At 44.7% G+C, this 16,787-nt stretch overlaps 1 protein-coding gene across 2 annotated transcripts in view; it reads left to right on the forward strand.

Moving 5' to 3' along the window:
• Positions 1 to 16,787, forward strand: part of PRKCE (protein kinase C epsilon) — a 526,340-nt gene that overhangs the window by 474,792 nt on the left and 34,761 nt on the right. For both annotated transcript variants that reach the window (XM_026456102.2, XM_023223844.2), the window contains 2 exons: positions 9,688 to 9,826; positions 15,548 to 15,736. In XM_026456102.2, coding sequence (XP_026311887.1) covers positions 9,688 to 9,826; positions 15,548 to 15,736 — 328 coding nt within the window. The remainder of the gene's footprint in view (positions 1 to 9,687; positions 9,827 to 15,547; positions 15,737 to 16,787) is intronic.

Consider the following 16,787-nt stretch of genomic DNA (forward strand, 5'->3'; position numbering starts at 1 on the left):
CAGAACACTTCTGGGATTAAATGAAGTAAGGGATAGAAAAGATTCCACACTGGGCTTGGGATATAAAAGCATTTGGAAGAAGAAAAGTAGTTAATTGTTTTGCTTCTAAATGATTGAATTTTTCTATGCAAAGACTTGGAGAAGAATTTCCCTGGAGATTGACCCAGAATGAAATATTATCGTTGACTCTCAGTTATCAGCACTGCAATGGAGAACTTGAAAATCATTTACCTTGGCCTCAGAAACAAATTATGCTTTTTTTTTTTTTTTTTTTTTTTGATGGAGGGGCAATAAACGCACCTTGTTTGCCTTTGTGTTTGGCCTCTGGCTGGTAGTCTTTGAGGGACTTGCTTCCTGAGAGTGATGGGAGGTGCCTGTGCAGAGAATGTCAGGAAGAGGGTGCCTGCCATTCACCAACCTTTGCCACAATGTTAAGCTGGAAAAAACATCTTTCTCTCAAGTGTATTACTAAATTTATGAAGGTGCCTGGTAACATCTGCCAGAAGAGCCAATATTCCCGTCTGATTGACCACAGTCATTCACGAGTCTTCACTATTTGTCCCAAAACAAGCAGGATTTCTTCATAATCTCCCTCGAGGGCCTGCTCTAGGACACGAAGTAATTTTTCTAATCTCTTATCTTCAAGTAACTGGAGGAATTTGCTGTTATTTCTGCAGCACTCAGGCCTGAGCTTTGTGGAATTTGCATGCCAGGGAAGTGAGGGCATTGGAAAATGAGCGAAGAATAAAGGAGCATTACAGGGCTCTTCTATGGTGAATTTTCAGGTCAAGCATAAAAGAATTGTTTCCCATTCTTTCTGATATGTTAAGGGCCTCACACATGCTAACTCTTTGCTAGATGCTGTATGGTTTACAGAAGGAGAGTTTTCTGGCTGTTATTCTTAGGGAATCTACCATCAATATAGAAAAATACAATTTTCCAAATGGGAAAGGATAAATTCAGATGAGATAGCTGAGGTGCAGGGTAAAGAAAACAGGATTCCACTAAACATCTACAGTTCAGGTCCCAGTCACCTCCCTAGCCTTGTTTACTCACCCCCACCCCACCTCAGGTTCTTTATCTGCAAACCCATGATGATACCAACTGCCCAGGGCTGTTGTGGGAAGGAAAGGGATTCTGTATGTGATAGCACACAGTGGTGGCCAGTCCTGAGAAGTATAAGTGTCTGGAAGCTGTTGCGTGAATCCTGTTGATCAACATCTACACAGCCTCACCCCGACCTGTGAGCCCCATTGTCTTTGCTTTCTTCCCGAGGAACGTTTCCATACACAGTGTCATTCCCCAGTCCCTGGGAAAGGAATCCTGACTTTCTCACTGGGCTATGCTAAAAGTCTCAGTCAGTCTCATCTCTGTTCCACATCGTTTGTCCCTTTCCCCTGTGTTACAGTTGTATATACTTCATATGTTTCATCCACAGCATCTATCTCAGTGCCTTATACACATAAGAGACCTTAAGTACTTTTCAAAAATAAAAGGATTTTTATGGATTTAGTGACTTGCACTGGCATGGGATGTGTATTTTAATAAATGAGTGTTAGACCCCTGGAGGAGGCAGAATTTCTGGGATATCGTGGATCTGGCACTGTGCTAGAGCTTTCGCAGAGGTTACATCATTCCCTCGTGGCAATACTATCCTCATTTAACAGATAAGAAAACTAAGTCTTCCAGATATGTTGGACCAGCCCAACCTTATCCAGCTGGTAAGTGGCAGAGTTGGGATTCAGATTCACAGCTGCCTCACTTCCGGTCTGACATCGGGAAGAGAAACATTGGGCACCCACTCAGCATCTCAGATCACATGTAGGCACAACTTCTTATACATAAATTATTATACACAGAATTACATAAATGCATAGCCAACCTGGGAGGCAATTCTTAGAAGCCAAAATATGTGTTTCAGATTATTCTAGACACATTGCTAGAGACCTGAACCATCAGTTTCTTTGCTGGGCGCGGTGGCTCACACCTGTAATCCCAGCACTTCAGGAGACCAAGGCAGGTGGATCATTTGAGGTCAAGAGTTCGAGACCAGCCTGACCAACATGGTGAAACCCTGTCTCTACTAAAATTACAAAAAAAAAAAAAAAAAAAAATTATCTGGACAGTTGTGGTGCATGCCTGTAATACCAGCTACTTGGGAGGCTGAGGCAGGAGAATCGCTTGATCCTGGGAGGCAGAGGTTGCACCAAGATAGCGCCACTGCACTCTAATCTGGATGACAGAGTGAGACCCTGTCTCAAAAAAAAAGTCAGTTTCTTGTCACATTAGAAGTAGAGGTAGAATTTGACCCACCACTGGTCTCATCCCTTCTCCAGCAGATATCTTGATACAAGACCTTCCTTGCATACCAGTTCTCCCTCAGTCTTAGACCATTTCTTCACTACCTTGCAGCAAAATCATATCAGGGATCTGTTTGTACTCACTGATGCCTTTCCATTTTCCTCCCCTAATAAATTAGTTTGTATAGTTGGTCTTAGAAGTCAAACTTTTTGTTTCTCCCCTGACACTATAACTGCTAAGTCTTATTGTTTTCCTGCTCAGATAGGTTTTATAGAATATTTTTAAAGTACATTGTTTAGGGAATTTCCTTTCTTGTCATGTTGTGATTTTCTGGAGGAGTACTTTTCTGGAGGAGTACTTCCAGAAGAGCCTTCATTGTGTCACCGTGCTTCGAAGTGGGTCTGTGCCTGGTAGTGTCTGTGATCCATTGGGCTCCATGTTCTCCTCACCACAAAGACTTCTTTTCCCAGCCCAGAGGAATTTTAGTCCAAGCATCAAATAGAGATTTCCAACCCATACCTCTCTCATTTTATCTAATAGGTGGTCACAGGCAGTTATGTAGGGTCAGCCCACGCTGCATCTTACCAGCCATGTGACCTCAGACAAGTTATCTTTTCTGAGCCTCAGTTTCCTCATACATTTAAAAATGTGGGTTGAGGATGCCAAATGTTAGCAGGCTTGGTAGAGTCAGGATTCCCGTCTCCCAGGAATAAAATGGCAGAGGATGTGCCAGGCGAATGCACACTTTCCTTGTAACCAGGGCATGGTTTCCAAATCTCTGTCTGGCTCCAGGCCAGGCCATGTTAGAGCCCTGATCACTGCTTAAGACTCAGATTAGAGCAGTGGTCGTCAACCAGAGGGCCTGCAAGGGACATTAAGCAATGTCTGGAGACACAGTTGGTTGTCACGACTGGAGAGGAGGCGTACTAATAGCATCTAGTGCATTTAATGCATAGATGCATAGTGTCTCATAGCATCTAATGCATAGAGACCAGGGTGCTAGTAAACATCCTGCAGTGCACAGGACAGCCCCCCACAGCAAAGAATTATCCAGCCCCACATGTCAATCTGGTCACAGCATGGCAAGGTTAAGACACACCGGACTCGAGGGAAGCTGAAGAGCCTCATTCTTATCACCTTCCTATAGCCCACATCCCAGTTGGCTCTTGGCACTGAGGGAGGAAGTGGAGTTCATGGAAGTTCTCATAAGTCTTCATTCAAGTGGAGAGTAAAGTAGCCATCCATCCAGGTATCAGGCAACAAGGGCTATCACAAAGGCATTCAGGCTGAGGGGGAAATGCTAGAAGTGGCCCTCCTAAAATCAGGGACCACCAAAGATGCTATCATGATTATTACTTAGCATTTTTCTTGAGGTTCCAGTCAACACAATCAGACGGAAGAAATGAATTAGAAGTATAAGTACTAAAAAGGAAGAGGTAAATTAATCATTAATAGCAGACAATTTAAAAAATCCAGGAGAATCAACTGGAAAACTGTTACAAAAACTGAGGGTTCAGTATAATGGCAGGGCACAGAATGATAAACAAAAATCAATACCTAGCCTATACGTGTGCGACCAGATAGAAGACATAACAGAAGAAAGCCCCCATTTACCAGAGGAATTTAAAATATAAAATAATAGCCTGTATTATTTTGAAGTGGATTCCATTACAATTAACATATAAACCCAAAATAACTGTGCTCTAAATAAAATACAAGTTTATTTCTTTTTCATATGAAGGTTTTCTGAAGGCTGCTGGTCCAGTGACCATTGCTAGGACTTAGTCCTTGTCTTTATGGTTGTAGGTAGCTGCTACTACTTTAGGCATTATATCCTCATTCATGCAATATACAGAATATATAGAAGAACATATATGTATGTGTGTGTGTGTATATGTGTGTGTATATATGTGTATGTGTATATACATATGTATATATGTATAAACATATATATACACACACACGTGAAAATACATATGTATATATGTATAAACATATATATGTATATATATACACACACACATATATATATATAGAGAGAGAGAGAGAGAATATATAGAAGGAGGAAAGAAAAAGAAGAGTAAGGCTCTTCCTTTTAAGGAGACTTCCACACATCTGATTGCCTAGAACCTCGTCACATAACTACATCCAGCTCCAAGCGCAGCTTTTAATTCTAGTTCATGGCTACGTAGCTATGTGCCTGGCTTAAAAAATAGAAAGTAAATGTTCTCTTACAAAGGAAGAAAGTGAGAATAGATATTGGGACAACCAGCAATCTGCCAGAAAATGTCATAAGAAATTTACAAGATCTATATGAGAGAATTTTAAAATGCTTCTAAGGGACACAGATGACATGAAAATGGAAAGACACAAAGTATTATTGGATAAGAATGGAAGACTCAACATCATAAAAATATCAACTCTCCCTAAGTTAATTTATAACTTTAAACATATTCACAATAAAGACATCACCAGGATTGTTCTTTAACTAGATAAATGATTCTAAAGTTCATATGGAAAAATAAACAGGAATGGCCAGGAAGTTTTGAAAAATAATAATATGTAGACTGGTACTACTGAGTGTTAAAAGGCATTATAAACCTACAATAATTAAAAGAGTGTGGTATAGAGTGACATTGTAGAATAAAAGGTACAGGAAAAATCCAAGTGCATGAGAGGATTTAGTGCTAGTATTTGATAAAGGTGGTATTTCAATCAGTGAGGAAGAGTGACCTATTCTACATATGGTATTGGGACAACTTACTAAGTTTCTGAAAACAAGTGAAGTTGGATATATATCACACATCTTTTATCAGAGCAAGTCCCAAATATATCAAAGACTTACATTTATCAAATGAAAACATAAAAGTACTAGGAGAAACCTTGGGAGAATACTTTTGTAACTTTGAAATGGGTAAAGCCTTTCAAATTAAGACATAAAATCCAAACTCATGTTATAAAACATCAATTCAATTACATAAAAATGAATAATATTGGCATGAAAAAACCACCATAAGCAATGCCAAAAGTCAGACAAAAAACTGGGATAAGTGTTTGCAATTCTTATCTTACTGTTTGCCCTTTCATGCTTGAAGTTTGTTTCCTAATATAGAAAGAGCTCCTAAAAATCGATAAAAAACAAACGCCACGAAAGAAAAATGGGCAACAATTTATGGGAAAAAAATACAGATCTCTTTTGAATATATGAAAATATGCTCAAACTTACAGAGAAACTTAATAATATTATGAGGTACTGTTTTCACCTATCAAACTACCAAAACTTGATAATATACCATGTTGGCAAGGATGTGGGAAGCAGGCACTGTCATATGTTGCTGATGGAAGTATAAATTGTTCTGCCTCCAAGAAGGGCAGTTTGGCGACATCCGTCAAAATTTACATTCTTGTAGTACCTGATTCAGAAATTTCTTTTCTAGGAAATGTGTACAGTTACCTTCACACATATGTGAAATGTCCTATGTAGACGGTTATTAACAGCAGCGCTGTTTGATAGCATATGCTAGAAGCATCCTAAATGTCCCCCAATAAATACAGTGGAGTATTATATGGCCACAATAAAGAATTAGAAGGCTCTTGAAGTGCCAAGACAGAAAGAGCTTCAATATATATTAAGTGAAAAAGATAAAGTCCCAAAGAACGTGTACAGTAAGCTCTCATTTTGTTAAATGAGGGGAAATGAATATATAATCATATTTTCTTATTTATATATAAAGTATGATCAAGAGAATACACAGGGCATGAATAAAAAGAAATCGCCTGTAGAGAGAGAAAAGGGTGTCAGGGAATGGATACAGGAGGGAGAATTTTTACTGCATGCCCTTTCATGCTTTTTGGTTTTTTGAACACATGAATGTATTACCTATTGAAGAAAAATTGAATGAAACTGTAAATAGATAAATGAGTATAGGCTAGTCACATTGGCTCATATATTGGGAAAGAAATTTTGCTGGGTTTCCCCCTCTATTAAAAAAATGACCTCCCTCTTTAAAAAATGTCCCATTCCTCAAAAGTGCCCTGGCCTTGCATTTGAGGACCGAGTACACAGGGACTAATATCTGGGCAGTTGTCCCTCCCTCTTTGCAAAGCTGTCAGTCTCCAGCAAGTTTGATGAGTACTTGCTACCTGCCTGACCATGTCCTGAACACTGAGCACCATGGGAACCCTCAGGAGAATAGACAGCCTGCCCAGTTCTGCCCTGCCAGCAGGACCACAAAGTAAGCAAGGCTGGGAAACCATTATTCCCAATCTTCCTCCCCAGGAATGTCTACAGGCCCCTAGCAAAGAGGCAGCACTCAAAACATACAGCCAGGAGACTCCTGGGGCAGGAATAAGGAGTGGAAATTCAGAGGTCCTGGGGTAGCAGTGCTGGTAAGAAAACCATGAAGGAATCTCTTAGGGAAAGACTAACTCATTCTCTTCCTACCACCTTCCACCTCCACTGCATCTTGCCCCTCCCCCCACCCCTGAGCCGTCATGGCCCTGGGCTTCCCTGAGCCATCCCATCCACTGAAACCCCACTCATGAACTGCTTGTCACTGAGAGCCCAGTGCCAGGCAAGTTTAGTCCCAGAGGTATGAACTCTTTTCTTTATAATGGAACTGAAGACCCCCAGAGAAATAGAAAGTCCTGGCAATGGCCCTCCTGGCTCCCGGAAGTCTTCGGACCCACTCTGACTTTTTCTGTCATTAAGGAAAGGAACATAAGTCCCTAACTCTTCCTGGACTTGGTTTTATATGGACAGTTAGAGTTTTCAAGAAATACAGAGGGGTAATTGGAGGAAGTGACCAAGGGCAGGCTTCAGGCCTCAGTGGCAAGACAGCAGGAGGAAGCATTTTGGCCAGGGCCTCCCCCAGTCATAGCCAAGGGCAGCTGCTGCGTGCTGCCTGCAGACCATGCTTGGCTGTGGCGGCCACCCTGGCCCACATTTCCCCTGGGGAGAAGGAAGGGTAGAAAGCAAAGGGAGGGTAAGTATCTGGGGCCAGTGCAGGGGCAGGCAAAGAAGAGCAGGAGCTGGGGAGCAGTGAGGCCTTCCTCCTTCTTTGCCCTGCCTGAGGCAACTCCGGGCAGAAGGAAAGGCGGAGCCTTGCAGCCTGAGTCAGAAAAGGGGCAAGGTTCAAGCTGGCTTGGAATCTTCTGAATCCATTCAATGTATGCAAAATTAGAAGAAGTCCTTCCTCGGACATAACAAAGGCTTTAAAAAGAGTGCTTAGGGGTTGGCATTTGGGGTATGTTATGAAGTTGGGCTTGGTGGCTGGCATTAGAGGAAGTCAACCAATGTGAAGACAGGAGGGCAGAGGAGCGTGGCACACAGGGACAAGGATGCTGGCTTGCAGGGCAGATCCACCAAGGCTTCACCACCTGTAATCACCTAACTTCTTCTGGCTTCCATTGACTTATTTCTGTAAGGGTAGTTGCCACGTGTGCTTGTTCTAACTCACAGTGCTGTGCAATGGAACTGTTTAATGGAATTCACAGTGCTGAGCGTGGACCGTGAACTGCGAGGTGCTTCCCACACATAAAGAAGCATCATTGTTGTTCCTTTTCCAATTAGTATCACCATTGTGCTGATCGTGTGTGCCATGGGGGTTGGCAGCACTGGATACTACAAAATAGAGGAAATAGAGGGGCATGTGACTCAGTGAGGCCCCAGCTGTCAGCTTCTCAAGGACTCGGACATTTGCAAGTAGGCAGACAGTTCGCCCACTTCCCTTGAACTTGGTTCCTTCATGAATAAAGTGAGTGTGACAATGTTAAAGACCTTCTACTTTACACACATCATCAGTCCTTCACATAAGCCTACAAGCAGGAGCGTGTCATTCTGATTCACCAGATAAGGTCACAGACCAGCAAGGTGACTTTACCAGGACAAGGCTGCAACCAGTGCTACAAACTCAGGCCCTGAGTCCCTACCCAGTATTTGTCTCACTGCTCCATCACGCATAGCCAGAGCTGGGCCTTGACCACACACAGTGGCCAGGGTCGGGGTTGGGGAACCCTGGTCCCAGGGGGTCAGCTTGGTTGGGCTCACTGTTCTTTCTGTAGTTCATAAGCATTTGCTTAGAGCAGCACATTTTATATGCTCTTTTCTCTCAAGAAGTCCCAGCTGTAAGCAGAAACGGGGTCATGGGTACAATGCAGGCAGGTCCTAAAGTGCTTCCTGCCCCACCTTTGCACTCAGGCCTGGATCCCTGGCAATGACCAGAGTTCACATCTTGACACCAGCAGGCCCCCCTGCTTTCTGTGTGCAGAGGAATGGGCCTTATTTGCAAGACCCTTCACCCTCCATCCCAGAATGGCTGTTGCGGGGAGCCCAGGGTGGAGACCACAGTGCAGTCTGGGTTCTTCTACGGGATCAGGCTTGCAGGTTCCAGGCATGGTGACAGGGAATTCTTACCTAGAACCCCAAAGTGTAAAACAGGCCCCAAGGCAGCTGCACTTTTAGAGACTGGCATGCCCCTATGGCTCTTGCTTGCCACACAGAACCACGTGGGCTCTGTGGGTCCAGGTGTTATAAGCAATGAGCCTTCCTTCCCACCTCCAGACCTTTCCCCCACCCAGCCTGCTGGCCCCTAGGAAAGAGATCTTACAAATGGGTTGTGCTCATGCAGGCAGGATGCTTATTGCTGTTAGCATGCATTTCAAATTCTTTTTCCTAGCATTCCAGGCTCTTTGAGCAAAACATTCCTGTCTTGCTTCACCATTCACTGCGGCCCAATTCTCTGGCCTCCTCACTCCCTTTTGCATCAGGTATATTGGCCTTCTCCTGTCTCCCATCTTCTCTCCTCACAGTGTATCCAACCCTTACCTCCTAGCCAAGTTTCTCTTGAGGGTCGCTATTTCCTGGAGGCCCTCACTGCCTGCACTAGCTGTTTGTGGTCTCCCGCTCTGACACACAATAGCTCGCATGGTGCTCTATAAAGTAGCGCCTGACTCTTACGTGGTTTTATCTCTTTCATTGATGTCCCTATGTGTCATGCAGGGACCCCCAGCTGATCCCCATGGTTAGTTCATGAGGGACAGGGGTAGATGCTTCTTTCTTTCATAGCAGGGTCTGATTAATATGAATATGGGTGCATAGCAGGGCTTCCATATATACCTACTGACTTAGGTCTATTAAACCACAGCAGTTGATATATTCCTGGGGTTACGGAAGTTCCTCCCTCTTGCTGAAGAGAGCGGAGGTGCCATTAGGGGCTGACTAACGTGAGAGACAGTCCCTGGACTGAGATGGATTTCAAGAAATGCAAGCTTCTTTCAGGACTTTTTTTCTGGAGATTTCCCTAAGATATGCACATACCTTCAACTCAAGAAGATTATATTGGGGTGAGTGGCATATTGACAATATGGTCCTGGCCTATCTTGCAGGGATTTGAAACTGGACAACATCCTTCTGGATGCAGAAGGTCACTGCAAGCTGGCTGACTTTGGGATGTGCAAGGAAGGGATTCTGAATGGTGTGACGACCACCACCTTCTGTGGGACTCCTGACTACATAGCTCCCGAGGTAAGACCTGTGTGCAAAGGTTCACCTCCTCCTGGTGCCAGGACCGAGGCAGTGGTCCAAACCCATGCACTGGGGTCATCTAGTGGTGCTGGGGGAAGGCTCTGAAAACCAGGATGGATTCTAGGGAGGAGGGAGAAAAGGGAAGGTAAAAAGTTTGCTGACTGATGTCTGTCAAGAAGTCCTAGTGTTGGGGAGATGATGAGTGAAATGAGAGTAACAGGCTATTTCCCAAACCTAGGCAAGTTCTCATTGAACATCTCTTTCTCATCCGAGTCCAGAACCACCAATAAATCTAGGACCAAGAGAAATTTGTTGACTTTTATTATTGCTTTCATGTCTTTAAAATCAGAATAGGGTGGGCACAGTGACTCACGTCTATAATCCCAGCACTTTGGGAGGCCAAAGCAGGCAGATCGCTTGAGCCCAGGAGTTCAAGACCAGCCTGGGCAACGTGGTGAAACTCTGTCTATACAAAAAATACAAAAATTAGCCTGGCATAGTGGTGCAAACCTGTAGTCCCAGCTACTCGGGAGGCTGAGGTGAAAGGATCAATTGAGCCCAGAAGATTGAGGCTATAGTGAGCCATAATTGCACCATTGCTCTCCAGCCTGGGTGACGGAGCAAGACCCTGTCTCAATTAAAAAAAAAAAAAAAAAAAGTAAAAAATAAAATCAGAATAAAGGAGCATTACTAATCACAGGAGCACTTCACTTTATCAGCTATAATTTACTGACAGTAAAACCAGGAACTGTTTGCCATTTCCTGCATGGTGGCAGTTCTACGCTGTGGGTACACAGGATGGAGCAGGAAGAGCAGAGTGACTGCGCCTCATTGTATACAGATATCAGAGATATTCACTGTGGCCCACTCCAATAGGTTGCCTTTCATGAAAGTTGTTTGCGATGTTTTGCTTGGCATAAAGTGTTTGTTTGCCTTATTCCTGCCCAAACTGAGAGATAGCTGGTATGATATGATTCAGGTTTAAGACATGGCCTGTCATAGACATTCAAAATGATCTTCATGGTTCTGAGACATGTAAGATAGGAAAGAAATACCAATCCCCACTAACATCGCCCATGGCGGATAGGTATTAGCACATTCAGAGCTCATTTCTTTCAGTGGGCATTGTTAGAACACCTGCTAGGCACAAAGCAATATGGGGATAAAGAAATCACTGAGACACTTGTCCTATTCTGAAGAAACTTTTGGTCTAAAGGGAGTGACGGATAAGTAAACAACTCATTAAGCAGAATAAATAGGCACATAAAACAAGATGGTATCCTCAGGGATCAGGAAAGGCTTCTTGGAGCACCTGGTGGATGAACTGAGTTGTAAAGAATGAGGATTTCCTTTGATGGAAGGGGTGGGGAGGGTATTCCTGAAAACAACAGGACTGGAACGGGGGCAGGACAGGAAAGGAGGTTCAGTGTCCCTGGGCCCTGGATCCTTTGAGGGCAGGTCTGTGTTTCTAATCTGGGTACTGCCAGGATCTGGCACACAAATTAGGCTCTTATAGAAAGGTTTGTTAAAAAATGAGAACTTATGACATTCCAACATGAGCAAAGGCCAAGGGACAAAAACATCTTGGTCTTTTCCAGGACAGTTAGAAAGTATAGCTAGATCATAGGGTTTCCTGGTACTCATCATAATGAATGAGATTGGGATAAAGACCCGAGGAATGTGGCTTTGATCCTGTAGGATCTGTGGACCCACTCAGGGCTCCAGTGGAGGAGGGTCCTAGTCAGATCCATCCCAGGAAGAAGGCAGGCCACAGCCATACAGATCAGAAGGCAGGGAGTGAGAGACTGATGGTCAGGAGGCTTCACAGACCAGACAAGACAGGGGAGGCCTGAGGAACATCTCAAAGTGAAGGTGATGAGTAATAGGTGGTTTCCCTTTAGAACCGTATCTTCTAAGAGATCTGAAAAGTAGGGATTTCAGGCTCTCTGTGAGTGTATTCCCTTAGCAAGAACACTAGGAATTCAACCTTCAAGTAGCAATAAATGAAAGTGAGAGCTTTCAACAGGGAACTGCTTTTCTTGTCTTCTTCATTCATCCTTCATTGTCAGAATACTCAGTTCCAGTTCCTCTGTAAGTGATGCCAGAGTCTAACAGTTGACAGCCCATGGTATAGTGAAGGACCCAACCCAAGACAGAACGTTCACTTTATGATGAACAAAACAGCCACTCAGCTTTCATGAAAAGCAATCCATTGACAAGACTCACAATGAACAACTCTGATCTCTGTTCACAATGAAGCACAGACACTCTTCCTTCCTGCTCTAGCCTTTGTGCCCACTATGCAGAAACATCTCTGCACTGGCAGTGACAATCCCTGGTCTTGCTGTAGGTAAATTACAGCTGATAAAGGTATTGCTGCCTTCATCGAGGGCTACTGGGAAGATTAAATGAGATTATGCCTCTAAAGCATTAGCCCAGTGCCCAGCCCACAGGGAGTGCTGGCTAAATGGTGGCTTCATTATTATCATCATTGTTGGGTAGTGTGATGGGATAGGAAACCCAATCCTGAGAATTGAGTCTTGAGTCCAGGCTTGACCACAAATGCACATGTGTGACCTTGATGAAGTCACAAAATGTTTTTGAGTCTCAGGTTTCTCATCTTTCAAAGGAACCATAACTCCTGCCCTACCTACCTCATCAAGCTGCTTTGAGAATCTAATGAGATTAGAGCATGGAAATGCTTGAGAAAGCAGAAGGCTTTATTCACATGGGAGAGGTGATAAGGTGCTGAGCTAACCTCAAAACCAGAGACACCTTCGGAGGCATGAGCTCTGCCCCAAGGCTTCTCTTCCTACCACATGGTATGCCTCGTGGCACCCCCTCTGCTTTCTCCACTCCCCTCCCCTGCTCCCCAGGAAGTGGCCACCAGCCTTTGGTAATGGCATCATCAGGCCTAATGCCTTCTCCCTTCTCCCTAGCTCTGACGCAATTGAGGGGTTGGCTGCCACTCCAGGTGCCTTCCCGTGGCATGGAAGCCTTGCCCTTCTGCCCAGATCTATTGCCGACAGTTCATTAGGAAGCAGGTAATTAGAACCAAGCCTAAAAGGAATCTTACAAAAGATGCCACCCAAAACGAGAAGGCTGTGGAAGGGGCCTGGAGCGGGGTGGCAGGGTGGCTCTGCAGTTTCCACAGCACCATCCAGTCTCAGCACACACAAGCCACCTTCTCCCCACCCCTTGAAGGCACAGAACCCAGCTGCCTCCCTCGGAGAAGCTAGAGGGTGGCCACCGTCGCACCCAGTGTGCCCTGAGCCCAGGAGAGAAGGGAGCATGCCTGGTAGATACACACAGTGGCCATGCATGCTAGCCAGTCACAAAATGTTGTCTGTCTCCTGGATGATAGAACAGGCTGGCCACAGCAATGTGCTCAGTAGCATGTTACAGCTCCTACCCTCTGGTACCTTTTGGTTGCACTGGGGAGACAGTCGGCCATGAAAAAATAACTAACAACGCAGTGGTATGTGGAAAGTGAGAAAGTGCCTGCAACTCGTGGGGACAGGCAGGGGTCTTAAGTTGGGCGCTGTGTCTTTCGAGGGTGAGGGAGGAGTTGGCATTGGCTTTGGAGCACAGAAGAATCACTGGCTCCTCAGGACAGTGGAGCCCATGGCTCTGACCTTACAGCTTGAGGAACACTAACCACTGGGCTTAGACCAAAGGTATTAGCTAAAAAGATTACCAGACCCAAGTAATGTAGAGTTGGCTGCATTTGCTCACATTCCTTTTCATTCCAAATTCAGAAGATTCCTAAACTATGAGTGTTTTAACTGTTTCTAAATGTTTCTTCTATCCAAATCTGTCTAGTTAATCCTAAGCAATTTGTAATCTCTAGAAGGGTATTTTGAGTAGACCACAGAAAGTCCAGATACTTGAATTCAGCCTCCTCTTCCCTGGCCACCATGAAATCTGAGAACTAAATTGGAGCCTTGTCCCCAGCCTGAGATGTTATCTGCCCAAGGTGTCCTATGGGCTGGAATGACAAGGCATGAACTTTACCTTGTTTTTCAGGGTCCTCAAAGTGTTCCCCCTTTCAGGACATGCACGCCAACCTTGTTTCTCCTTCACTTTTTGAAATTCTTTATAGAATTATGGACCTGGATAGGCCATCTCATCCACCCTCCTGTTTCCAGGCAGAGCCATGCCTAATCCCACTCTAATAAGAGGAGAAAATAATTGTGGAATGGGAATATCACTTCATGATCTCTTCCTTGTAGAGGGGACAGCTCAGCATTTATTTTTCCTCTGAGCCAAACACATCATTGACCTGCTACATATTTTATTTATATATGTTATATTTTAAAGGCATACTGTAAAATGCAAAGCTCTCTACAGCTGAAAGGTGATATTAAATTCTAGTCTTTTCTATTGGATCTCATCTCCATATATATATATGATATATATGTATGAATATATATATCATCATTGGCTTGCTACATATTTATATGTGTGTGTGTGTATCATGTATTTATGACATATGTGTATGGAGAGCAGACCAAATAGAATAGCCAATCAGAAAAGATCCTTTTTTTTTTTTTTTTTTTGAGATAGGATCTCACTCTGTTACCCAGGCTGAAGTGCAGTAGCGTGATTATGACTCACTACAGCCCCAACCTCCCAGGCTCGAGTGATTTTTCCACCTCAGCCTTCTGAGTAGGTGAGACTACAGACATACCACCATGCCCAGCTAATTTTTTTTTTTAAAGAGACAAGGTCTTACCATATTGCCCAAGTTGGTCTCAAATTCCTGGACTCAAGTGATCCTCCCACCTCAGCCTCCCAAAGTGTTAGGATTACAGGTGTGACCCACTGCACCCAGCCAGAAAAGATGTCTTGTATTCAGTAGCATCATGTCACACATGCATTTAATCTGAGTGAATTTGACTCTACACCTTTGGCTAGAGGAAAAAAGAGAGACAGACAGCATAGATAAGACAAGTGACCGTTGTCAAAGGCAAAATGTACCAATCAAGGAGATGGTTTGATTCTGGCTATTACAATAGGGGGTTCATTAGTGAAAGTGGCCCCAAAGGAAAGGAAGGGGGCCTAGGGTTTCATAGAGGCAAAGCGGGGGATTCCTCAGTGTATCTTATGGGAATCATGATGGACAATAGAGATGGGTTTTTTCTTAGAATATGCAAGAGTATGCTGGTCTTTTATAGGTAGACCATGACAGGGTGGGAAGACTTATTCATTGCAGTTTCCTCTCCAGGAGCACAGGGCTCAGGTAAATTCAGTGTTGCACCATTTAAAGAAGACCTCTGCTCACCTTTCCACTCAGGCAGTGAGCTGTGCCCTGCACTGTGTGTGAGATGGGAGACCTGACCTCGCTGCACTCTGAGTCACTTACAGCTCGCTCGTTCTCTCAGTCTGCATCGTGCTCCCCTAACCCTGATTTTAGTGTCAAAATATGCACTTTTAAAAATGTGGCCCTCATGCCAGTCAGGAACTTTCTCTGGTGCTCATGTTCCCATTGGAAGACAGACTGTCGATATTGACTTTGGAAAGACGATAGCCAGCCCCCAACATAGTGCCTCCAAACTCAACTGTCACTGAATTTGCTGATTTAGAAGTTCACATGGACTAGGACTCAACTGTAGGGAGGAGCGAGTTAAAATTGAAGTCCTTCCCACGGGCGTTCGTAGCACGGGTGTCACTGGGGTGGGAGCCTTTGATGGTGCCTGACATTGCTGGTTTCCTGAACAGATCCTGCAGGAGTTGGAGTACGGCCCCTCCGTGGACTGGTGGGCCTTGGGGGTGCTGATGTATGAGATGATGGCTGGACAGCCTCCCTTTGAGGCCGACAATGAGGACGACCTATTTGAGTCCATCCTCCATGACGACGTGCTGTACCCAGTCTGGCTCAGCAAGGAGGCGGTCAGCATCTTGAAAGCTGTGAGTCCCTGCCCCTCACCCATGGCTGTGCTCTCCTGGGCTCCTCCCCTACACACACACACACACACACACACACACACATACACACACACACACACACACTCCCTTCTCCCTTTCTCTGTCCAGCTTTCTCCCTCCCACCTCTGCTCATCACCATGGAATGGGAAGGACTAAGGGCAGTTGCCACTGGGAGTTCAGGCACAGTGCAGAGAGCTGCTGCCAAGAGAATGGGGCCTGAGATGACTTGCTCTTGTGGTGGGAAAAGGAGCGCATGTCAGTGCTTCCTGAGATAAGGCACTGTGTACATCTGTGTCCTCCAGCCTTTCAGAGGGAACAGAAGCAACTCAACTTTGCTGACATCACCTCTGCCACTTCCGTCACTTCCTTACCTGTGGCCTGTCTTCATCAGGGACCTGTGAGGAAGAACAGAGAGGAGGGGGGGGAGGGTGGGCACTGCCCAACTGTGTCCATGACAGCATCGCTGTGGCTCAAGAGCCAATCAGAAAAGATCTGGTCCACTGGAAATTCATGCAGTCCCGCTGGATGTAGACACATAATACAGAGACTGACTCTGCCCTAGGAATCATCCCTCACATGGGAAAACCCCTTATGATTTCTCAGCACAGCCATCTCTACGATGTAACAATGCTTGTACTGTGTCAAGTAAGTGATGTTACCTGTCCCCTTTTGAAATCCATGAAAGCTGAGGTGCAGGGAAGTTAAGCAAGAAGTCTGCCCAAGGTCACCCCTCTGAGCTAAGACAGGATGAGGGTGACAGCCCAGAGACCATGACTTCCAGAACTTGGCTTCTTCCACGCATCCGAATGCCCCAAAATTCAGTCGTGTGCACATTGTAGTCACAAAATTTGCCATCTTCAAGTGTCTTCTGCACTATTAGTTGCTTTTCTTGTTCTTTTAATCAACTTCCAGTATTTACCTGATTATATGTATTTTATGAAGTTTTTTTTTTTTTTTTTTTTTTTTTTTTTGAGATGGAGTCTCACTGCGATGGCCAGGCTGCATTGCAGTGGTGCTCTCTTGGCTCACTGCA

Source organism: Piliocolobus tephrosceles, chromosome 15 (genome assembly GCF_002776525.5).
Source record: "Piliocolobus tephrosceles isolate RC106 chromosome 15, ASM277652v3, whole genome shotgun sequence".
In the NCBI taxonomy this organism is placed as follows: domain Eukaryota; kingdom Metazoa; phylum Chordata; class Mammalia; order Primates; family Cercopithecidae; genus Piliocolobus; species Piliocolobus tephrosceles.